Genomic DNA, 26202 nt, shown 5'->3' on the forward strand with positions numbered 1-26202 from the left:
ATGCGCAGCCAGTGGCAGAAGTCCCGCCCACCCTTGACAGCGGAAGTCCGGTCCATCTGGCGGAGTCTCCTCGTGCAACCCGCCGCCAGCATGGCGCACTACAACTTCAAGAAGATTACGGTGGTGCCGTCAGCCAAGGTAGGCGCCGAGGGAGAGGCTCCCCATCTCTTGCCCTTTTCCTTGGATAGGTTGTGCGGAGGGCCAAGTCTGTAGCCTTGGGGCCGGGAGAGGGGCGTGTTGTCCCCTCTCGTCCCCCGGTGTTGGGCCTCGCTTCCAGGAAGGCCTCGTCCTCTGGCCTTCAGGGACCCCCAGACAGCAGCCTCACTGCCTGAGTCCGAGCCCTCCGCCCCCAGGCCAGGGGTTCCCCGGAGACCAGGGTCCCTGCGAGAGCAGGTGATCGCGGAGGGACTGCCCAGGGGGTGGGTGGTGGCGAGCGGTGAGGAGACGCCCCAGTCGTGGGCCTCCCGCGCAGGAGGCCGTGGTTCATTGCTGTCATGGTTTACGACTTCTTAGTTTTAGATCTTTCTCCTCCCGTCGGACTTGGGAAACGCAGTTGTTTCAGTCGCAGCAGGGTAAACGTTTCTATAGCGTTATTCGGGAGTAGCAAGAGGCAGCCCCCAAAGGGTTGAATATTGAGAATGTTCAGTCAGGTTTTTCCGTGGACCTGCGGTGTGGGTTGTGATGGCGAAAGCCCTTATCAGGAAACACGTGTTTGTCGGGCAATCCGCGGGGCACTGCACTGAGCCAATGCAGAGATGAGTTGCTCTCGTTGAACGTGGTGCACTGTGAATATAGACAGTGTTCTTCCTTTTATTCAAGCGCCAAAGGTGGAATGAGATTGCCTTGAAAAGCTTCTCCAAAAGCTAGTATTTTTCGTTCCTAGCATAATATTAGTAGTCATTAAAAAGTTTTTTTTTGTAGATGGACAGGATGACTTTATTTTTATGTGTTGCTGAGGGTCGAACCCAGTGCCTCACACGCGCTGAGCAAGCACTGTACCACTGAGCCACAACCCCAGCCCGAATTAGTAAATTTTTACCTCTTCCCTATAATCATTCTGGTACAGCTCTCTCTAGATTGTACTATCTGGAAAAAAAATCGTTTGTAGGAGTCATGTTTTGTTTGTATTTTTTGGCTCTTATGATATTTTCTCATCCATCTGTCAAGTTTGTTTAAGTAATTTGCAGAGTTTTATCTGAAATACAGCTCTTCGGATAATATGAACTTTGTTCATATAAAGACTCATAGAGACCTTTAAAATATATTAATACAATTTCTATCTTCTATTGTCTTGAGTGATATCTGTATTTATAGAGAACAGATAAATTTGCTTATGTCTAAAAGATGACAGCAATTTTCCTTTGGTGATTGGAAGTGAAAAAGGAATCACAGTAGAAAAGTATGGGGACACAGTTCATTGTAGTATCTATTGAGTGAGTGATGTTTGTGCCAGGGATTGTGGGTACAAAATACATAAGATATCATTGTGGAAGTTATCTAGAGGTGTAAAAGAAGCACTTACAACCACACTAGAAATAACAGAATTGTTATAATAAAGAAATATAGTATATACAGTTGTATATAGTATATACAGTTGGCTTCTTGGATATCTGTGGGTTCCACATCTGGATTAACCAGCTGAAGATAGAAAATACTTTGCTAAAAAAATGCATATGTACTGAACACATACAATCGGAGAGTTGGGAAACTTCAGGTAGTTAGTGCCTTTTGAACTAACCCTTTATGGGTTCTTTTGGGGAGAATAGAGATCCCATGTGTAGTAACAAAAGATGTGAACATTCGTGCCTTTCATAAAATTGAAAGACTGTATTGCGATCACTGTTTGTTTTCTCTGTCACTGGATCCTGAGTTGCTAGAAGGAAGGATCAATGTCTTGTTCATTATTTTATCTTCAGCACTTAAGTATTTCTGTCATTCCAGGATAAAAAATGATCCGTGTTGTTGAATTAATGAAAGTGTTGAGGAGAAATCAAGTAGTTTTTTTTATGGCTGTGTATATGGTTGAAGAAGTAGGGCGATAGATTCCTTATTAAAGAGAAGCAGAAGCTAGTTGCACTGGGGGATGCATTGCAAACATTTTTTTATATCCTCTAATGGTCACTTACGTGCTTATGGGAAATTACAAACAGTAGGTTTAATTTACCCACTATTTTAGGTCCTTTTAAAAGTCAAAGCTATGCATATGGAAATTGTAAGATTTTTTTTCTTTGTTTTTCAGATTTATGTTTTAATTGTCTGACTGTAGTTTCAAATATTTTTAGGTATGGGGCAAAATTTATTTCAGCAGTTATTCAGTGTTCCTTAAGGGCCAGGAACCATACGGATGAACAAAGTTGTATATTAAAAATTTAGGTTAGAAAAAATACTTGTAATTTAAAATATGTAGTACAGTTAGGTATTAGTGTTTTAAGAAGATTTCGAACAAGTGGATGAAAGGTAGATGTTGAATTGTGTCTTTATTTTCTTTGATTGCAGGACTTTATCGACCTGACATTATCGAAGACTCAACGAAAGACTCCAACAGTGATTCATAAACATTACCAAATTCATCGCATTAGACATTTTTATATGAGAAAAGTCAAATTTACTCAGCAGAATTACCATGACAGACTCTCACAGATTGTAACAGATTTTCCCAAATTGGATGTAAGTGATTCTAGGAGTTGTGTATGGTCATATAAATGTGGGCCTTCAGAGAATCACCATTTAGCCAGTTTGATATAGTCATTTGACAGAAAAAGAAACAAAAATTGATATGCTAGCATTAAAGCTGGGAATAGGATCTGTTTTTTGTTTTGTTTTTTATTTTTAGTGTTTTTCCTCAACCAGATTCCATCCAGTGAGGCCCAAAGCTATCTTCCCTGACTTTCTTTGAAACCTATAGGCTTGCAGGGACCAACCCAAACTAGATGAAAGCTGTGGTTATAAACTCTAAAGCTCAGGATTCTCTGAAGGGCTCACTAGGACACACTGGCATGTCTGGGCTTTGTCTCCTCCCACTGGCTGGGGCTTTTTCCTCTTGGCCCGATGAAGGTCAATGGGCTGAGGTCCACCACTGTGATCTTGTTACTTTATCAGCGGATGATGGTCAGTTCAGCACTGATAATTTTCTTCACTATCAAGAAGAGATGGCAGAGGGAGTTGTGATTCCTGCATTAAGCTAAAGAAGCTGAGTGATTGCCTTACTCCTCAGCATACTGCAGTTTACTAAGTATATTTCTATACTTAGCTATAGAAATATGAGTAGAAACTGCTTGACAGAACCTAATAGCAAAATTTGTGAATGACTGTGTAGAATCACAAGAGTTGCAAGGTTATTTGAGGTTGTGAAGGATCTAGGTATCAGAATAGTCTTAAAGCCTAAATTGGTCATTGCTGCAAAGTGGTCCTGGAATATAGGTGAGACAGAGACAAAAGATGGGTTTATGTGAAATTTTTTTCTTTCATATTTAAAAAATGATAATGACATTTTCTAAATATACAAAAGTGTTTAAAATACAAAGTAAAAAATTTCTGTAAAAGATAGGCACTTACTTTCTCTCTCTAGAACTTGACACAGGTGCTCAGTGGATATTGAATGATTTACTGGGGGAGGTCAAGTACTGGAGATTACCCAAGGATGAAAAAAGAGATTAAGAATGATATTATTGAGGCTGGGGCTGTAGCTCAGCAGGCAGAGTGCTTGCCTAGCACATGTGAGGCATGGGTTCGATCCTCAGCACCACATAAAAACAAATAAAATAAAGGCATGCTGTCCATCTACAACTACAAAAAATTTGAAGAAAAAAAATGAGATTATTACCAGGCATAGTGGCACTTGCCTGTAATCCCAGCGGTCTGGGAGGCTGAGGCAACTTACGAGGCCCTAAAAGCAACTCAGTGAGACCCTGTCTCTAAATAAAATTGGGAATGTGGCTCAGTGGTTAAGTGTCCCTGGGTTCAATGCCCAGTATCCAAAAAAAAAAAAAAAAAGATTATTCTAAACTAACTTGATATTAAGAAGCACCTGATTTAGCAAACAATTTATTTTTATTTTAATGTAATTACCATCACATTCATTTGATTCTTTGTAACAGTTCTTGTCTTTTCTTCCTCTTCACTTTTTTTTATACATTAGAGATGGAAGAGTTCAACTACATGAACATTGTATTACTGCTACCTAGTAACAGTCTAACTCTCTACTCTGAAATTGTTCTCAGATAATTGACAATAGTCACTCATTGGACACTTACTGTGTCAGGTACAGTTCTGAGCACTAGGAATACAGCAGTAATAAAGTCCTGTCTTCATTTCAGTGGGTGAAAGAGTGGTAAACCAAAGGTACATAGTATGTCAGATAAAAGAAATGTAGCCAGGTCAGGGGAGTAAGAAGTGTCTGCAGGGAGGTGGAGCAGTCACCAGAAGTGAGCGAGCCCTGTAGGCCAAGAAACAACAAATGCAAAGGCTGTGAAGTGGAGGAGACCCCGGGGGGTGGGATAGGGTTTGTGAGGGAGAACTGGAACAGGAAAGGGAGGGGCCTGGCAGTGTGAGTGGGTCTTCGAATTCTATCCTTAAAAAAGAATTTGGAGGGTTTTGGGGATACCTAGCCTGTAGGGGGATCAGGGACCATTAGGTGGTCAGTGCAGTGATTAGGATGTGTGATTTAAAAATCATGGCAACTTAGATAATTGGGATAGTGGAAAGGTGTTGAGAAGTGATTAGCTTCAGGATTTTTCAGAGGCAGAACTAAAAGGATATGCTCATAGATTAGATACAGGGTTGAGAGAAAGAAATGGGAAGACTTCAGGGTTCTCCACCTTGGATGACAAGTCTTGCTGTTCAGCATACTGAGGAAGACTAAGAGGTCCAGTCTGTACATGCTATCTTGAGATGTGTGTGAGATATCTGAGTAGAAATGCCAAAGCCATATAGAAACAAATTTATTTATTTATATGTACGTACTGGGGATTGAACTCAGAGGCGCTTTACCACTGAGGTACATCCCTAGTCCTTTTATATTTTTTAATTTTGAGATAGGGTGTCACTAAGCCTCGACCTTGGTATCCTCTTGCCTCAGCCTCATGAGTTGAACCCAAGGGTGCTTTCTGAGCACCCCATTCCGGCATTTGCCAAGAAGGGAACAACAAAATGGAGCAAGAGGCAGAAGGATTGTGGGATTGAGGAATTTTTAGTTTTTTAAAAAGATATGGTCCTAGCTGCTCAGGAGGCTGAGATAGGAGGTTGTTGAGTTCAAAACCAGCCTCACCAAAAGCGAGGTGCTAAGCAACTCAGTGAGACCCTGCCTCTATTTAAAATACAAAATAGGACTGGGAATATGGCTCAGGGTCAAGTGCCCTTGCATTCAATCCCTGCACACCCTCCACCCCCCCCCCCCAAAAAAAAATAAAGATTTGGCAGCTAGCAGCACACCTGACCAGTAAATAGTCAGGTGGAGGGAAGAATTTCTGGAGCTTAAGTTCCTGAGTAGCAGGAGAGGGTAGGATCTGGTGCATATGGGGAGGGCTGTCCTTGGCTAGAAGGAAGGTTAGGGTGTAGATGATGCTGCCTCTCTTCTGATTGCTTCTGCTTCCATTTTTTCCCCCTTCTTGGCACTGGGAATGGAACACTCCGCTATCTCCTCACACATGCTAGGTGAACACTCTACCACTGAGCTATATATCCTCAGCCTTTTTTGAGATAGGGTCTCACTAAGTTGGCTTTAAACTTATAATCTTCCTGCCTCAACCCTCCAAGTATCTGGGAGTACAGGCACACATCACCATGTCCAGCTTCTTCTGCTCTTAGAAGACTAAATTGAAAGGGTCATTGGCTAGGAGAGGGGTCTGGAGAGAAGCTTTGGGTTTAAATAGAGAGGAAAAGGAAATTATTCTTCACATGTTGTTTAAATGTAAGGATGTGAAACTATTGAACCAACACAACTGGTCTTTTTTGTTTGTTTGTTTTAGGATATCCATCCATTTTATGCTGATTTGATGAATATTCTGTATGACAAAGATCATTACAAGTTGGCTCTAGGACAGATTAATATTGCCAAAAATTTAGTGGACAAGTAAGGTATTTTCTTAAAATAGTGTCTTTTAAGTTATTGTCAAAAGTGTTAGAAACAGGCTTACATATTTTTTATTTTTAAAGTGTTGCTAAAGATTATGTACGGCTTATGAAGTACGGCGATTCTCTCTACCGCTGTAAGCAGCTGAAGCGTGCTGCCCTTGGGCGAATGTGCACCATTATCAAGCGGCAGAGGCAAAGTTTGGAATATCTGGAACAAGGTACTTGTTTTACATGAGCACAGTTTTTAAAATGTTTATTTTTTAGTTGTGGTTGGACACAATACCTTTATTTTATTTATTTTTATGTGGTGCTGAGGATTGAGCCCAGGGCCTTGCGAGCCCTCTATTGCTGAGCCACAACCCCAGCCCCTCCCCCCCTTTAAGTTGTTAATAGACCTTTATTTTATTTATTTATATATGGTGCTGAAAATTGAACCCAGTGCAGCACATGCCAGGCAAGTGTGTTACCACTGAGCTTCAGCCTCAGTCCACAAATGTTTTTTAATGTGTTTTGTTGAGGTGATTGATACTTGTTGAGGACTTATTCTTAAGGTGTTTGTTTTAGAGATGATGGGATCAAATGATTTTTTTTAGCATAATCTATAAGAAATTCTAGTAGGCTAGTTATTATTGAAAAAGTGCATAGTAATTATAATGTCTACAAACTATAATTACTATTAAACAAAAATACATGTTTTTAATACTGAATAGGTAAGACATAGGCATGAATCTTGGGAAAATACTGAAGAATATATGAAAGAAAAGTAACAGTTTTGTTTATTATTGACAGTTTTATCTTTAAAAATGCTTTTATTTAACAGAACAGTTTCTGAATTTTGGAAAAATTTTGTCGAAAGAGTAACTTACTACCTCCCATACATGTATTTTTACACTACAGTCATTTTGACTTGTTTGGTTTTGTTCTCCTTTCCATTGCATTTTCTATATCATTTTTGACCAGTTTTATGATACTTGAGTACTTTGAAAATTTTTTCCTACATGACTTTTGGCTCTGCAGGATACCCCAATGGGTGCCACTCAAGTGTGTGGTGTTGCAGATGAGGCAATTAAATGGAAATAGTTCATGGGATAGCCAGGAGGTTACAGTGTGTGTGCTTCCAAACATGCTGCTGTCCCAGTAACCTCACTTAACAAAAATCATCTGGACGCTTCTCCAATTGTGTTTTTGGCCTCCTCACCTTTGACTTATTGAATCAAAATAGTAGGTTGGTAGGCCTAGAAATTTTTGATTCATCTACATTTGGGAAATACTATTGTATATGCACATATATGCTTTTACTCTGCAATTTTTCCTTTTGTTCATTTACTTATATTTTCTCCATCACGTTTGGGTAATAAAAGTTGAGTGAGATTAATGTAACTATGAGCTTGTAGTGTAGCTAAATTGAAAAGAATATTTCAAGGAAATCTTAAATTTTGGGTCTCTTAATCTTTCAATTTAAACTTTTCATAGTGCGTCAGCATTTATCCCGCTTGCCAACCATTGACCCAAATACAAGGACTCTGCTTTTGTGTGGGTACCCAAATGTTGGGAAATCCAGCTTCATTAATAAGGTAGGTGTTTTTTTTTTTTTATTATAAAGCAGATTATTTGACTATACTAGGACGAAGTGATACTGTATTCTCATTTGGTGGAATTTAGGATGCTCATGGTAATGTTTCTGGGTGACCTGTTAGTGCTTTAGTGAACACTACCCTAGTCTTCAGGAGGTCCTGAAACCAGGTTCCCCTCAGGGAAGTTTAATTTGTTGTCTGAACCTATACTTATATTGCTATTATAACAAAACAAAACATTATTTTAAGTTCTTGTATGTGCCTCACAATTTCTGAGGAATTTTAGAAATTTGAGTGTTTTATCAGCTTATCCTGGGAATGGTTGTGCCAGAAGACTATCTGTGGCAGGTGACACTGAGCTGGACTCTCCTGGTCTGCAGCTACTCTGTTGGTGGTTTGTCACTTTGACAATCAGTGTCATCTTTTATATAAACTATGAAGTCCATTGTAGTGGTCAGTTGTTGAGTGTCTCAACCTGAGTGAATTTATTAAGATCCAAGTGTAATATTTAAGTAATTGAGTAATTTGGTACTTCAGAACAATTTAGCTGATCTTGAGGAAGCTAAAAGGAATGGAAACAGCATTTAAAATGTTAGTTTAAAACTAGCAACTGTTGAGGTATCAAAAAAAAATTGCTAAAATATTAGGGCTTACATGGTACCAAGAATAATTTTTTGCTCTGAAGCAGATCAGTGGTTTTATTTTGACAAGTTACCCTGGCATGATAACAAGCAAAGCTCTCCATGATCTTGATTGAAGTGTCAAATGCTTGTCAGCATGCGCTGAACCTTTCTATGACCAGCCAGGACTCTGGGGGCTAGTGTGGCATCTGCTAGCTACATCTGGCTCTTTTAAATTGTATAAACTATTTAAAATGAAAAATTCAGTTTCTCAGTCACAGGCACCATATATTAATACCATTAGTACCACACTGCTGGTGGGGCCCCATTTGGAAAGTGCAGGCATAGAGAGTTTCTGTCAACAGAGAGCACTCTTGGGTGGTACAGGTAGTGGGAGAATGAGAGGAGGTATTTTCCTCCTAGGCTGGGCCTTCTTTGCCTCCTGAGACAGGTCCAGTGGTGTGAGGGATGAAGAATCAGTGCATTTACCAAAGTTAATAGCTCTTGACCTATGCAGTTTAATCATGTGAAGTTTTTCTGGGTTTTTCCCTACTAAAAATCAGTCTTAATAATGTATAGGTATTGTGCTTACATTATTTGAGAAGAAATGAGTTATGGAACTTTGTGATTGTGGAAGTTTTCATTATTTTTTTTCAAGGTGACGAGAGCAGATGTGGATGTTCAGCCCTATGCATTTACCACCAAGTCTCTGTTTGTTGGGCACATGGATTATAAGTATCTGCGTTGGCAGGTAAGTGTCTTATCTGTACATATACAATAGACCTTTTCGTTTTTGGATTAATGTTTTGGGTTGATGTTCCTAAAGAACTACAGTGTTTGTCTGTATTCCATAGTGCACTTATTTATTTATCTCCTGTATGAGCACTGTCCTGTAGGGAGGATTCTGAGGATTAGGAAAGATATACTTTTCTGACATCATGAAAAATGGGGATGTATTAGGACAGTTCATATTTTATATATAATTCAGAGGAGGCAACCAGCTGCCAGTGTGTGTTTCTGCATTAGTGATTTTATTTCATTATTATTATTTGGTACCAGGGATTGAACCCAGGGATGCCTAACCCACTGAGCCACATCCCCAAACCTTTTTGTATTTTATTTAGAGACAGGGTCTCACTGAGTTGCTGAGGCTGGCTTTGAACTTGGGGTCCTCCTGCCTTAGTCTTCTGAGCTGCTGGGATTTAATGGTGTGCACCATTAAACCCGGCTTCATTTCATTAGTGATTGTTGCCAATGAAATGAAATTCTCTTTGTATCATACCTAACTCTGCCACTAGAAATGGCATCAGCTATTTAAAAACATGAAACAATTTATTTTCACAAATGAATTTGACTTTATAAATAACAAAATAATTCTTACAACCTGGGAGAGTTTGCTAGTTATTCCAGTTTTTACATTATGGTCATTAATGAAAAGGAATAGTTTCTCTCAAGGTATTTGGTTAGCTCTTTAGCTCTGCAAGGTCTCCCCCACTTCTTTTGTTTTAATGTGTTAAGAATGTGTTTTTTTCTTATTGCTTTAGGTCATCATTTACTTGTTTTGTTAGGTCTAGTTTAGGTATGTGAAAACAACTTCTGGGTTGTACTGGACAAGAAGTTTATGAGTAAGTGTATGTAGGAGTAATGAAGTCTGGTTATTAGGTTGTAGATACTCCAGGGATTTTGGATCATCCTTTGGAGGATCGGAACACCATCGAAATGCAGGCTATCACGGCCCTGGCGCACCTTCGAGCTGCGGTTCTGTATGTGATGGACTTGTCTGAACAGTGTGGACACGGGCTGAAAGAGCAATTAGAACTTTTCCAGAATATCAGACCTCTCTTTATCAATAAGGTATTTACAATCACATTTTAATTTACACAGTACTTCTGCCTTATCTGTGGGGAATGTATTACAAGTTGCCCTCCCCCCACCCCCCGCAGTGCCTAAGATCACAGATAGTACTGAACAGTGTGTGCTATTTGAACAAAAGCACCATGATGCCACAATAGTTGATCTGATAACTGAGATTACAAAAAGTTACTGACTGGTTGGTAGCATACACAGAATGAAGACACTGGTCAAAGGGATGATTTACATCCTGGGTGGGATGGAGCTGGGTGGTATAATATTTCATTGTACTATTCAGAATGGGATACAGTATAAAATTATGAATTGTTTATTTCTAAAATTTTCCATTTTAATATTTTACAGATGGGGAACTATAGTATTCCTCAATATGAAAGAGATAATTTTTTGTTTGTTTTTGTTTTTTGCTTTCTAGCCTCTTATAATTGTAGCAAACAAATGTGATGTGAAACGAATAGCTGAACTTTCTGAAGATGATCAGGTAAATCACCTTAATTAATCACTTTTATTCACTATTCTGAGTTCTCTTATCAGCCTAAGTTTTGAAGGAATTTAGCCTTAATAGGCCAGATACTATCCTCTGTAGTCAGTAGCATAACCATTAGGAAAACCTAAAACACAGGTTCTATGGAACCATCTGTGTGTTTGATGGGTTGATACATTGAACCTTTGAAAAATGTCGTTACTTTGGAAAGGATTATTCTTTTGAATTGGTGGCTTATAAGAAGTAAGGTGTGGAGGTGTGTTTATCTCTTCCAGGCCTCAGAATATCAGGTATACCAGGGCAGCATTTCCAGAATAAAGTTCTTATTAGGATGTATATACATAGGTGTTGATAGAAGGGATTCTGGGGTGAAATGAGTTTCAGAAACAAGTGATTAAGTGTAGGACAACAAGAATCTCTAAGCTCTTATAAAGTGGGGCTTTCCGGAATTGTGAGTGTCTGCTAACATATTCTCCAGGAGGCACGCAATGTAACGAAGTGTGATTTTTCAAATAAATTTGACTCTGTAGCTCTTTTTAATAGGCAGCTTTTTGGATGAACAAATGCTTTGAGAGACATGTACTACTATAGTGGTTTTCACACTGGTCCTTGGAGCAGCAGCACTGTTATCACTTCTGCCTGCTAACTTGTCAGAAATGTAGATTCCTGGGTATACCTGGCTACTGAGTCAGAAAGCCTAGGGTATGGCAGCAATCTGAGTCCAGCAGGCCTTCCAGGTGACTGGAATGCACTAGAGTTGTGAGAGCCACTGCACATGAGTGAGAAATGCTGTCTGGCCACGTCCTGTGGAGTATGCTTCATTGACCCAAATTGAAGAAAAAGGTCCTGAGGTCAGATGAGTGTTGTTTCCCGTTCAATGTCTTCTTCTACTTGGATGTCTTATAGTTGATAAGGATTAGCTTTTCTTAAATAGCCATGCTGGTTTTCTCAGGACAGCAGTGAATTCTTTAAATTATTTATTAATTATATGAATACTGATGTCAGAGAATTATTTGTCTTTGAAAGAACTTTTATGTCTACTAGGTGATTTTAGTTTTTCAGTCTTAAAGGCATTGGAGGAGAAGAAGAGTTGGGGGGCAGTAGGTAACATCAGAAAGGTTTAAGAAGTATTTTGTGGTCAAATGCTTAGACTTCGGGTTAGACAACCTCAGGCCCCAGCTTTACTACTTAACCAGCTGTGCGAGGGGAAAAAAAAATGAGGTCACTCTTCCTGGAGTAGAAGTAATGCCTGGGACTATTGGCTACTTGTCAACTGTGGTGGGGAAGTCAGGTCATCTTTACAATCCCCAGCTTGTCCAGAGAAGGTAATATCCAGTTACTTACCAGCTGTGTGGTAGAGAAGTGGGATGACATTTTGGAGTTTGCTTATCTATTAAATGGAAGTAATGCCACATCATTGATTGTTGAGAAGTTTTCATGAAATCAGGAAGCAAATGCATAACAGGCACTGTTACAATATTGCTGTTTGGTTAAGCGAACATTATTTTACATTGATGTTGTTACATAATAGTTACACATATGACAACTATCACATGCATAGGTAGGCTCAGTGACCAGCCTTTTTATGGTCATAAGTTGCCAAGTGGCAGAATTGGTGCTCAAACCCTTGTTTTCTCTGAAACCACAGCCTCAGTTGCTGTACTAATGGAAGTAGACCGGTTCTTGAGCAGCTTCACTGTCATGTGTGTGTCTTTTGCCTCTGAACTGTGGTTATGTACTCAGATGTAAATGTGGCATTTGCTGGAGGGTGTGCAAATCAAGCCCCTTCTTATAGAGTCTTAATGATTCTGTAAGAATGTATTTGTAAACATTTTTTTTTCCTAAGGAATTCCTTTGGGCTGTGGAAGCAGATTTTTTAAAAAAGAAAGAAATACCATTGAGCTGGGTGCTATTGTGCCTATCTGTAATCCTAGCTACTTGGGAAACTGCAGGAAGATCACAAATTGAAGGCCAGCTTGAGTAATTTAGCAAGGCTCTATCGAAAAATAGAAAATGAAAAAATGCCAGTACTTATTATATTAGCAAAGTGACAAGAACTTTTCTAAAGAAATAATTCTAAACTATCACCATCATAACAAATTTTCACCAAAATTCAGCCATAATTTTCCATGGTTATTAATCCTAGACAAAAATGTACATTTTTAGATGCTTGTTCTTTGTGGGTAAAATTACATCATAGACATTGAGCAGTTAGCATTTAAGACCCTCATTTGCATGACAATACAGTTAGTTCCTTAGGGAACTGAAAATTAATATTGCATGTCTCATTTTTCCTTTGTGTTCACAGAAAATATTTGTAGACTTGCAAGCCGAAGGATTCCCTGTAATAGAGACCAGTACCCTGACTGAGGAAGGTGTTATTAAAGTTAAAACAGAGGTCAGTACTTGAGTAAGTCAGGTATCAATCTTTTTATTGCCCATCTTTTGTTTTAGAAAAGTCAGTGGGGGGCTGGGATTGTGGTTCAGTGGTAGAGCATGTGCGAGGTGCTGGGTTTGAACCTCAGAACCACATAAAAATAAATAAAATAAAGGTATTGTGTCCAGCTACAACTAGAAATATATATGTGTGCGTGTGTATGTACGTATGTGTGTTTGTGACACATGAAAAGTCATTGGATGGGGAACGATTTTTTAAGGAGTTATTAACACTGAGGAGTGGTATATTATAAGATGGATCATCCATATGGACACAGAACACTCATGCTGTTCCCCATTCAGGTGAATGATGGGATTTGAAGAGAGAACGGTTGCCCCTCAATATAAAGTGGTATGGTATTTTCATATCACCTGAGTACATCCACCCATGTACTTTGAATTATTTTTAGATTACTTACAATACCTAGTATATTATAAATGATATGTAAGTAGTTGCTATATTATATTAGAAAATAATGATGAAGAAAAACCAGTCTGTACATGTTTAGTTGAGAGCAAGTTTTTCTTCACATGCTTTTGCTTTATAGTTGGTTGAATTGGTAGATGTGGAATCTGTATATGGAAGGTCATGTACTTTACAGTTCTCACTGTAGGACGTATTAAAATGGCTGCTTTATCTTTTGACCTTCCTCTGTGGCCATAGTAAAAAGTCCTTTATAGAATATTTTTAACCATAGAATGAAAGAAGTAGTCTTAAAAGCAAGAACATCTTGGGAGAGGCAGTCTTCTGTTCAGTTTCACATGCTATCTTATTTTCTATATTAGCATGTTATATTTTACTTGGAATGGATTAGTTATTCATGTTGGTTGAGTCCTGGGCAAGATTGCTCATGGTGGAAGTGGGGCCTTGTATGGGACATGGGAGGGCTTCTTCAGGATTCTGGCTCAGGTTGGCCCTCTTCTTTGTAGAGAGCGTGACCTGCACCAGCATAGTTAACTATTGAGAGAAAATGCTTAGAAGTTCCAATCTAATCTATCTAATCTATCAGTGAATGGGAGTTTGATTCTTGATTTTTTTCCTTCAGTGTAAGGCATAGGGCTCCTATGTCTTTATGACTCTGCTTTGTTTTCATACCTTGTTAGGCTTGTGACAGGCTTTTGGCACACCGAGTGGAAACAAAAATGAAAGGAAACAAAGTGAATGATGTGCTGAACAGGTTGCATTTAGCTGTGCCTAACAAGAGAGATGATAAGGTAAGGTGGCCTTTTGAGGGAACCTTTGAGATATTGTGATGTTGGTGCTGGCCACAGCCTTTCCCCAAGGTGGTTGATCTAGTTACACACAAGCACAAATGGACTTCATAATTAAGCTTGTTTCTCATTCATAATAAAGTTACTCGTATACATGGTAAAGAATTGGGGAGGCAAAGAAAGTAAAGTGCCATGTAAAACCAGCTTCTCAGATGCAGTTACTTTTAACTTATCAGTCTTGTTTTTCCTTCTAGGAATGTGGTTTTGTTTGTTTTGGTACCAGGGAGTGAACTCAGGGGCACTCGACCACTGAGTCACATCCTCAGCCATATTTTGTATTTTATTTAGAGACAGAGACTCACTGAGTTGCTTTGTGCCTTGCTTTTGCTGAGGCTGGCTTTGAACTCTTGATCCTCCTGGGTCAGCCTCCTGAACCACTGGGGTTACAGGTGTGTGCCACTGCGCCTGGCTCAGGAACGTTTTTGATAGAGGATTTAAAAAAAAAAAATTTTTTTTAAGCAGATGGACATGTTTTCTTTTTAAATTTTTACTTTCTTGCCACTATAAACACTGCATAAACCTTTATACATGGAATTAGAGTGTTTTGGAAATCTATTAATTTCAAGGTGTGGAATTGAAAAATGCTACCATCAAAAATGCTTGTCTAGTTTATATCGCACTAACAGTTGGGATATCATGTTGGGTATTAATTGGTCATCTTAAGAATATAAAGATGGTTTTCTTATTGTTAAATGTTTCTTCAATGATGAATGCAGTTGAGCTTTTTTTCTTTTTGTTTGTTTTCATTATTGACTGCATCAGGTTATCATCTTCAGGTTGATTTGTAATCATCTTCATGGTGATTTTTTTAAAAAATCCAATTCTTCTCATAAGTTCTATGAATATTTTTTCCCTCTCTGTTACACACTTTTCATGTTCTGGTGTTTTTGTTTTTTAACCTCAGGGAATTACATGTTTTTCAACTATTAACATATAATGTTTCCTTTATGGCTGCTGCATTTTCTGTCATACATAGGAAGGCCTGCCATCTAAAAAACTCATTTTCTTTCATATTCCCATGTATGTTTGTTTGTTTAATTCACCTCTTTTTTGGCTACATTTCTTCACTGTCTTGGATTTTTTTGTTCCAAGTCGGATGCAAGTACTACTTACCTACCTAGCTCTGTTTTCAGTTAATAGTCATTTATCTCAGAACTGATTATTTATATTTTTCTGTTGAATTCATAACACATACTTGGATTTATGCGTTAAGTTTCTTATTCATTAATTCATTTGTTATTTCTTCTGCTTTACTTTCTTACATAATTTTTCTTAATAACTTTGATTTTTTTTTTCCCTAAATAAACATTAGGACCAGTTTGTGGAATCGTCCTGGCCTCCTTGCTCAAACTGACCTTGAAACCCATGCCCCACCCCCCGAATGTTTTTTTCTCCAAATTTTTAATTGATACATCATAGTTGTACATAATGGTGGGATTTGTTGTTACCTTTTAGTACATGCACACAATGTAACAATATAATTTGGCCAATATTACTCCCTAGTGCTTACCCTCCTCCTTCTCTACCTTTATGGTTTATTTGAATTGATATGTGTATGGTTTTTATAGTTTCTCTAGAGAGAGAATTTGCTGCTTGTTTTTCTTTTTTTAAGGTTTCTTTCTCATTCAGCAAGATGCTTCACATAAATATTTTCAATAATGTCTTCTCAGGAGAGGCCCCCTTTCATCCCAGAAGGAGTAGTGGCACGCAAGAGGAGAATGGAAATTGGGGAGCCCAAGAAGAAAAGGGTATGTTGCTATAACTCGGGCTAGTTTTATGGAGAGGGAGCAGAATATGCACAGTGACAGGCTTATGGCCTTGAACATGTGGAATATTAAAGTCTTGAAGGAGGCTTGGAGAATGGGACACAAGCTGAGCAAACCCAGGTCCCCACCCTATTAGATTCCAGGACACAGCAGTGAATTTTGAACAAAAAATCTCTGCTCTCTTGCAGCTCTTTAGTTGATGGTAGATTGCAGCAAACAAACTATATAAGACATGTAATCATCATAGTGTCCAGCTGTAGCTTTCCTACCTGAAATAGAAGTTGAACCCCAGAGGTACTGAAAGATGTAGAGGATATTGCAACAAGGTGATTTTGGGCTTACTGGGTAAATTTTTTTTTCCATTGCAGGAACGGGATCTTGAGCTGGAAATGGGAGATGATTATATTTTGGATCTTCAAAGTAAGGACTAGAATGTAATAGTTACTTTAAATGCTGATTATATATGAGGTATTTGAGGAAAAAAAGACAAGACTTAAAAGAGTAGAAGTCTCCAAGCATATTTGTCAGGTTTTTTTTTCCTTTTTATTTTTCAATTTAATTTATTGAAAACTAAATTATATACTTAGAGGGCTCTGAGATTTCTTCTTTCCAGGTCATATTCTGTTTTCAGATGAGACAGTATTTTTCTAGCTTGAACAATTGTTGGTCAGGGTTGATCTTTTTTTTTTTTTTTTTTTTTTAAAGAGAGAGAATTTTTTTTTTAAATATTTATGTTTTAGTTTTCGGTGGACACAACATCTTTATTTTATTTTTTTTTACGCGGTGCTGAGGATTAAACCCAGCACCCCATGCATGCCAGGCAAGTGCGCTACTGCTTGAGCCACATCTGCAGCCCAGTCAGAGTTGATCTTGTTAGTAGTGACTTACACAGTATTCAACAAATGTTCTGTTATATTTATGAAGTGATGAGACTTGGTATAAGTAATAACTTGTTTGGGGCATAATGTACTTTAAGATATTAGAAACTACCATAAACTTAACTTTTTTTTTTTTTTTTAACTTTAGAATACTGGGATTTAATGAATTCATCTGAAAAATATGATAAGATACCAGAGATCTGGGAAGGCCATAATGTAGCTGATTATATTGATCCTGCCATCATGAAGGTCTGTCACTTTTAAAATTATTGATATTTCCTTTTTAGTGTGACTGTTGGAAGATATAAGCACATTTTGCTGATTTTTGTTCTTTTCGTTCTCTTTATGTATATCACTCTGCCCCTGCCCTTCACCACCCGTCCTTTCTCTCTAAGGCATCACCACCCCTCCATCCCTGATGGCATTGCCTCCTCTTCCCTCCCTGGTCCTGGAGACGTCCTGAGCTCTTCTCCCTGTGCTGTAATGGGCCGTCAGTCTGGCTAATATTGGTGCAGTACTGTGAATCCTGTTACTGACCTGCATTCTGTCAGGCTTTGGGGCTGTATTTCTCCTGCCTATATTTCTTTCTGTCCAGCAGGAGGCGTCACATTATCAAGAAAATTGCAATTCCATGAAGTGAACTCTTCTGATCTCCTGTTTTCTGTCCCTGTCTTAGCTATCCTTCTAATCTGAGAGAGACTCTGATTTAACTATGGAGAATGCTCAGCCTCTTTTTGATCTGTGGTTCTTTAGAGTTTTGCTCCTGTCTTTTTGAAAAACAAAAGCTTTGTTTATCCTTTTGTCTTCCTTTAGTTCATATCTTATTTTTCTCAGACTCTTTGGGAAAAATACTTTATAAAATCTTCGCTTTCTGTATTTTTCTACTACTCAATTCCTTTTTTCATTTATTTTTTCTGTTTCATTTTCTGTAAGCTCTTCACGTCCTCCATCTCAGACTCATTTCCACTATGGAAGTTGAGCTGGTTAAAGTGCCCAAAGAATGAACCTGAATGTCAGCCTCCTTCACTCCATTCCTACTGTTCACTTACTTGTTACCCTTATCTTCTATCATCTAATTTTCATCCTTTCTTCCTCTTCCATTATCTCCCTGTTTTTCCAGCCTCTTCCCCTTTCCATGCTGTGTTCTCATTCCCATATATGAGCAATCATGTGATGCCCTTAAGTTTTCCCTCTGTGTCTTGTGTGTTCATCTTCTCTTGTGTCATTTCCAGTTTCCAAGACAGGTTGGCCAATCTGGCCTGTCCCATCCTTTCCCAGCCTCTTTCCTTTTCCCCTGTTAAGCTTCTGTTCAGATTAGTTTGTTAGAGTAAAATACACATGCATGTATTTTTTAAATTTTTATTTTTTCTTAACAACTTCATAGATTATATTTAGAATGATATGAGAATGGATAAATTGGATATTGTACAAGTTTATTACCTGTCTCTGCTGGGAATGTTGGGGAATGAGGGAAGTGGTCTCTGCACATTTTTAGACTTGAAGTTGTCTTTTGGAGAAAGGGCAGTGGCATAGAATGGTGCTGGATGTGAACCCTGAGTGTCCATGTAGTGTCCGTTTTGTTCACAGAACCTATTTTCTGTGAGATAAGTTATGGACATGATCAGGGCTCAATTGTGACTGGATCATATTACCACACCTACTTAGGAGTTTTTTGTTGTTGATTTTGTTTAATTGTGACTACTCTATTTTTGAAGAAATTGGAAGAGTTAGAAAAAGAAGAAGAGCTAAGAACAGCTGCGGGAGAGTATGATAGTGAATCTGAAAGTGAAGATGAGGAAATGATGGAAATCAGACAGCTAGCAAAACAAATTAGAGAAAAAAAGAAGCTGAAAATCCTACAATCAAAGGAAAAGGATACACAGGGACCCAGGATGCCTCGAACTGCTAAGAAGGCAAGTTTTGTGTCATTCCTAAAAGGGACAACCTATATTTTGTGTGTTGGATTCTTGTGTAAGTCATTACTAAAGACAAGGTTTCAACTCATTTGTGACTATAAAATTATACCTACTTTGATGTGTTGGTGTATATTGACTTGCAAGGCGGTTTGTCTTGATCTATTATATTTTGATTACTGTGCCCTTTCATTTTTAAATTCAGCACAATTGTAAATACAATCATTTTGTAGTAGTTGTACCAAATTAAAATTGTAACTTACAGTTTTAAAGCCATCAATTAACTTTTTTTTTTTTTTTTTAATTTTCTGTATTTGTAAGGACTCTTATTACCTTTTACAACTTACAGAAACCTAACTCAAATCTTACTTAAACTCAAAAGGTGATTTCTGGCTCCTGTAACTGGTTAGGATGGGCAGAGTTGTACTTTAGACATGAATGGGTCAGGCAATGTCAAAATCCTTCCCATTTCTCAGCTCTGCCTCTGGCCTCCCAGGCCGTGGGCACACCCAAGCATTACGGCCATGGCAGGGTTCTATAATCACCCTCCTGGACCATAGGAAGTGAGGTAAGGGAGCAACAACTCCCACAGAAAGAAGACAACTGGCAGGCAGCTAAAATATAATAGGAGAGGAAGAAAAACAATTTGACATTATAAAAACTTCTCAGAAGATATTCATGCTTTAAAATGTGATAAATGAATGGTTCTTGACATAACTAGGATATTTTAATTTTTCCTGGTGGTACTCATTGATCTCTGGGAGGAAAGATGTTGGCATACTGAATCTGTCTCAGTGTGTATTACCATCCACTTCACTATCTCATCTATACCATGACAGTCCTTCTCTTATCCCCTGGGTTTGTTGTTGTTGTTAAATAAATTTTATGTTTTAGTTGCAGTTGTACACAACACCTTTATTTCATTTGTTTATTTTTATGTGGTGCTGAGGATCGAAACCAGGGTCTTGCACGTGCAAGGCGAGCACTCTGCCGCTGAGCTACAACCCCAGCCCTCCCCTGGGTTTTTATGAAGAATGAAAGGATAGTATGCCTTATATCTTAACAGAGAAATAGCTCAGTAAATGTTATTTTTCATGGGATTTAATTGAAGTGTCCAAAAACATGCAAGTAATCCTGAGTAAAAAATACACCTTCTAACAGAAATGTATTACAGGTCATTGTAAAAGGTATGATCTGTAGATATAGAGAAAAAACAAGCTCAGTTTGTCTTATCCGATTGTACAACCACAACATAGATCACTTATGTGATTTCCAGAATATGTGGGGGGGGGCGGGGAGGGAGAGGTTCCATTCAGTCAACAAGCAAGCAGTCAATTCTGCAGCATATAGCAGTGGGGCATGCTCTAATTGAAGTCACTTCTGATACTGTCTACTTGGAGATAGCATCAAAATCCATAGGTTGAAGACTCAGTCTCATGGATTGCCCCTGCTTCAGACACTAGTTCAAGTCCAGGCCTCTGCAACTTTTGACTTGGCAGCTGTAAATTGGGGTTCCCAAGATTCTGTCTTTGGTTAATTTGCAATGTGCGTCACTGAACTCAGGAAAACACTACACTTACCAAGTACACACATTGACCTACTTATTATAAAGTACATTTTAAAGGACACAGATGAAGAGACAAGTAGGATGAGATCTGGAAATGTCCCAAGCACAGGAGTCTCTTTGTTGTGGGCTGTACCATCCTCCCCTGCACTTGAATGGGTTCTTGTCCACACTACTGCAGGCTTCCACATGTTCAACCTTCTAGAAGGTTTTCAAACCCTGGCCTTCTGGATTTTCATGGGGTAGACTAAACAGGGAAGCCCAGCAAGGCTATTTTTTAGATTCTTCTTGGTCTTGTGTTGTAGCATTCCTTCTTTCCAGGGATCTTTATGATCATCTTTCAAATGAGGTAGATAATTTTTCTTTTTTCTTTTTTTAAATTTTGTTTGGAACTGGGGGTTGAACTCAGGCATGCTCTTGAGCCACTTCCTCAGACCTTATTTATATTTTATTTAGAGACAGGGTCTTGTTGAGTTGCATAGGGCCTCACTAAGTTGCTGAGGTTGGTTTTGAACTCCAATCCTCCTGCCTCAGCCTCCTAAACCACTGGGATTATAGGTATGTGCTACCACACCTGGCTGAGGTACATGATTTCTTGATGACCAACTTCAAGACAGAAAGGCAGGGGAAGACTGGAGTTTATTTTTAGTTTGACCTGCCTTGAGAAAGAGGAATAGCTTCCTTCAGAGGAAAAAGGAACCAGAGAAAGGAGGGCAAAAGATCAGACAGTTTGCTTCCTGCGACCTGAAATACCCTGGTTATAGCAAAGACTGTCCTTCACCTCTGTTGCTCTATAGCTGCTTCATCTTACTGTTCTAGTTGTTTAGGAATAACAAGGAGTGTAGGAATTAAGAACCAGTAATGTGTACCATAGTAGTAGATGTGTGTTTTCCTTTGATTTTTTTTTTTTAATTAAACATTTCATCAGACCAGTTTTACTTAAAAACTTTTTTTTTTTTTAACAGGTTCAGCGGACAGTTTTGGAAAATGAGATGCGTAGTCTTGGTGTTGACATGGATGATAAAGACAATGTAAGTGTGCAGAGATGATTTTATGTGTACTCTTGCCCTGCTTAATCACTTGGATGAGTTCCAATAAATCCGTCATTATGTGATTGGTCAGCAGTGCATCAGTGTGTATGTCTATACATAGAGGTTGTAGCATGTTGCTTCTAGGGCCAGTGAACAAAATTAAGTCAAGCACAAGAGAAAATGATGCGATAAAGATATGCAGTACACATGAACTGTGTGAGGTTGCTGCCAGCATAGCAGCATGCCATTCCACAGCAAATTTTTTTTAATAAGTAGGAGTGCCCTCTAAAAAAATGATAAAATTAGTAAAATATGAAGCCAGTAACATGTCTTTTATTATTTTCAAGTGTTATGTACTGTATATAATTGTATGTGCTACACTTATGTGACTGGCAGCATAATAGGTTGTTTACACCAGCATGACCACAAATCTAAGTAACATGTAGTGGACTGACATTGTGGCAACTGTGTTATCACTAAGCAACATCCCCATTCTTTTGACAGTCTCACTAAGTTGCTTAGGGGCTCACTTACCTACTGAGGCTGCCCTCAAAATTGCAATCCTCCTGCCTTAACCTCACAGCTCCCTGGATTATAGGCATGTGCCACCACACCTGGCTTCCATTATAATTTGTGGGACCACTCTTTTATGTGATCCATCATTGACTAAAGTGTTGTTATGTTGCATGTGACTGTATTCATGGGGCTAGCTTCAACTTTGTTTAAATAAAGAAAACCAAGATCTTGGAAACTTGTGAAACACAAAGTTGATGCTAGAATTACAGGGAGAAGAAATAAGAACATTCTGTGTTTCTGGTGAGCAGATTTATTGCTGTAGGGTCTGGTTTGAGGTGATGGATTAGCAATTAAAGAGATAGCCACACTGTTCCAGTTCCCTCTTGGGGAATTCTTTGGGACTTATTTCATTGTTCATGGTACAGAAAGATGACATTCTCAGAACTCGGCTCTTACCGCTGATAATTCAAGTAGAATTTAAGATCTCACATGTTCCCTTGTCCTTAATTAAAACTCATCCTTGAGGATGGGTAAGGTTTGCCTGTTTGTTACATAAAATTCAGTTTTAATTAACATCAGGTAAGTCAGATGAACCGAATGCTTTTGCTTATCTACCTTTTTCATGTTGTTGGGAAATTTGGAAAATATTAAACTAAAAAGAAAAACAGTCCTTACCTAGTAGTTATATCATACAAAAATAAAGTAGGTTTTCTATTTTTTCTAATATACCTTTATTTTGTTTACTTTTTTTTTTTTTTTAATGTGGTGCTGGGAATCGAACTCAGTGCATCAGACACTGAATCCCAGCCCCATAAAGTAGGCTTCAGTGTAGGGTTTTTCAGTCTTTCTTTTTAAAATATATATTTTTGATTGCAATCCACATATTCTACGTCTCACTGTGGTATATCCCCCCACACACACAATTTTAGAGTCAGTTTCTCACATTTTAAGTTGAGTAACAATGTATTTTTATTTTAGCTCTTTTGGATTATTTTGAGTTCAAAAATTCATTTGTTGTCACCTCAGAATTTATCTTCCTGGGATCTCAAAGACTAGAAAGCATCTTATATATCTGTTAATAATTCTGATTTTTTTTTTCTGTGATGAATTATGCTGGAGCTTATACATCTTCATATAAAAGATCCTTTTCATGTTCCTAGATTGTTTTCTCAAAAAAGATTCCAAGAAGTGGAATTACCAAACTAAAAAGAGAACATTGAGTTCCATTTTTCCAAAAGTAGTAGGATAATTTAGATTCAAAAACCAGTGTGTGAGTGCTATTAGCTTCACATGTGCTTGCTTGGAGAATATTTCTAATATTTGTCTATAGCTTCTGACATTTGGTTGCTTCTTCAGTGCCAGGCTTAATGCTTACATGCCTTTCCAGGTAGTTTCACTATACTTACCTTATAGACCAGGTAATTGTGGGTGAACAAGGTTAAGGGACTTGTCTAAAGTCCCATGCCCAGCATGAGGCAGAGCCGTGACTTGAGTAAGGTCTGACTGCAGAACACATCCTCTTAGGCAGACTACATGCCTTTGCTTGAACCTCAGGGTTGAACATTTCGTGTGTTGGTTGTCAGTTTGTTTCAGATGGATAACCCCAGAGTGATGGGGTAAGAGAGAGGTAATTTTTTAATGTATGAAATAATCCCTTGTGTTGCTAAATCTGAGGTTCAGTTTTGAAGGGGAGGTTCTGAGTTAACTTTTTAAATGGAAATAAAATCAGCTTTGTAGCATCAAGCAGCTTATATTAAGAATATTTCACCAGTAATTATGTGAAATTAATTATGTATATCTTAAAAGATCTTTAGCTTAAAACTCCTTACTGTCCATTCCTTTTGTTAGACTAATTTTGATTATCACTGGCCCTGAAAGCAAGGCTGGGATCTAGAGCACCAAAGTTTGTTTTCTGTGCATTTCAGGCCCACTATGCAGTCCAGGCAAGAAAATCTCGGAGTGTTACTAGGAAGAGAAAGCGGGAAGAATCTGTTCCTCCCTCTTCTGTAGCCCGGAGTAGGAGCTGCTCTCGACCTCCACGTGATGTTTCTGGTCTTCGGGATGTCAAGGTTAGTCTCGATGATATGTAATAATGAGAAAATGAGAGCCTCATATGTAATAGTAAAAAAAAAAAAAAAAAAAAAAATAAGAGTATTTGTTACTTGAGGGCTCAGGGAAAACACCAACAGTTATTTGGAGGAGCAGGAGTTACAGGCAGGAATTTAGCTGTGCACTCCATTCCTTAGTTTATTGACAACCTTTATAGATGAGCTTAAGCCATGGAACAAACAATTGGATGCCCCTGGCAGTCACCCTTAGTGGACCATTCTTTAATTCTTTCCTTTTCTTTCCCTTTCGCCTCCTTCCCTTTCCTTTTCCTTTTCCTTTCCTTCAGAAGCATGATCTCATAATATACCAGCAGTCCGAGCTTAGGTCCCAGTTACTCAGAGCAGTGCTAGGAAATTAGCATCAGGGGCCTCAATCCCAACAAGCCCACATGAGGAACCAACCTGGAGGGAACTGTTTTGGATGATCATGAAATGATCCGTTTCTTTTCATTTTATTATGGAAATGTTTTCTGTTCAAATTGATAACTTGGGTCACTATCATCATTTCTAGTTTCTTGACAAAGGCACATTGAATGTCCACAATCTCTTTGATGAAATGTCTTTTTGAAAAACACAAAAGTGTTTGTTTCATATCTTGAGAATTCAGATACAGGAGAAAGTCTATATGTATACTGGTAAGCAGTTTACATTAGGGAAGCCTGAATTTTTCATTCCATCGTGCTGTTTCCATCTGAAGATTTGGGTGTTAATATTGGCATAGCCCCCTTGTCAGTCAGATATGAATCCTGAGCCCCATTTTCAGTGTTGTTTATAAGGACTTAGAACAGATATACCTTGTGCCCCAGTTCTTCCAGGTACAAAACTGATACTAGATGTGGTTTTCATAAGTATTTATTGAGTTGCTACAGATACTGTGGTGAACCTGAGTGGATGAGACTTATTAGGATCTCTTTATAGAGAAAACCTGTTTCTTCTTTTAGCACCTGGTGGAGACTTATTTGGGTTTGATTAGTTAACTTTTTTGTCTTCATCTCTATAGATGGTGAAGAAAGCCAAGACTATGATGAAGAATGCTCAGAAGAAGATGAATCGCTTGGGGAAGAAAGGGGAGGCAGATAGACATGTGTTTGATATGAAGCCCAAGCACTTACTCTCTGGAAAGAGGAAAGCTGGTAAAAAGGACAGGAGATAGCATCCTTTTCAGTTGACATGGTTTGCCTAGAGTGTTACTGTTTAATTCTTGGTTTGGTTTCATGAAATTAGAATCATGATCTAGTAACTGAAAAGACAGTGGAAGTAACTAAAGTTCTTCTTTCTTTCCTGAAAACTGGATAACCATATATAGGTGTGGGAAATTTTAATCACTTCATGATACTATAATTTTGAATAGATGTGTTTCTGCATTTAACGGAGTGTTTGCTTCAGAGTCACCATATAAGCTTCAGATGTCAAGTTTTCAACAACAAAATCACAAAGAAACAAAGTATGGCCTAATAAAGTAAAAACTTGATAAAGCCATCCCTTGTAGCTGACTTAATAGATAACGGACTTTCAACAAACTATTAGGGAAGATTTGCAGAAGTAGAAGTATTGGTGTTACTTGGTTGTTTTGATGGAGAAAACACTTTTGCAAGAGGGAGATTTGGATCATCACACCTGAAGAGCCCTTTTTGTGAAGAAGCACTCTACTTGTTGGGCGAAGACAGAGGCTACCAGCCCTCCCCTGCAGGATAGGAGGCATATCCACTTATGAGTGTGTTAGAACTCTATGTTTAAAATTCTCTCTTATTTTCTAGTCTTTTTGTACAATATATCATTGTAATTTTTCTTCAACTATTTTATCCAGAATAAACCTTCAGAAGAAAATAGTTTTGATTTTCTTTGCTATTTATTACAAGTCCCTATAGATTTGGTCAAAGGAAAAAAGGTATGACCTTTTCTGTTTTTAAAGCAAAAATACATTTTGAGGAGTAAAGTGCCTAAGGTTATAGCAATCCAGTGTGACATGTTCAAGAAAATAACAAAAATGCCACCATATCATCACCAAGCTACCTCTTTAGACCCTATTTTCACTTAATATTAAATGGGGAAAATAGAGAGGTATGTGTAAGCTCAAAACCCTCTAAACTGTAAAATGT

The 26202-nt window shown here is 38.3% G+C and overlaps 1 protein-coding gene across 1 annotated transcript; it reads left to right on the forward strand.

Annotated features, from left to right (window-relative positions):
- Positions 1 to 25932, forward strand: Gtpbp4 (GTP binding protein 4). Its single transcript, XM_005320336.5, has 17 exons — positions 1 to 138; positions 2497 to 2667; positions 5967 to 6070; positions 6154 to 6290; positions 7546 to 7646; positions 8925 to 9017; positions 9929 to 10120; positions 10551 to 10616; positions 12928 to 13017; positions 14160 to 14270; positions 15998 to 16075; positions 16462 to 16513; positions 17120 to 17220; positions 18687 to 18884; positions 21414 to 21479; positions 23921 to 24064; positions 25104 to 25932. The coding sequence occupies exons 1-17, from the start codon at positions 1 to 3 to the stop codon at positions 25254 to 25256; spliced, it is 1995 nt and encodes a 664-aa protein (XP_005320393.2). The 3' UTR covers positions 25257 to 25932.
- Positions 25933 to 26202: the final 270 nt, after the last annotated feature.

This window comes from Ictidomys tridecemlineatus, chromosome 10 (genome assembly GCF_052094955.1).
Source record: "Ictidomys tridecemlineatus isolate mIctTri1 chromosome 10, mIctTri1.hap1, whole genome shotgun sequence".
NCBI classification, from domain to species: Eukaryota; Metazoa; Chordata; class Mammalia; order Rodentia; family Sciuridae; genus Ictidomys; species Ictidomys tridecemlineatus.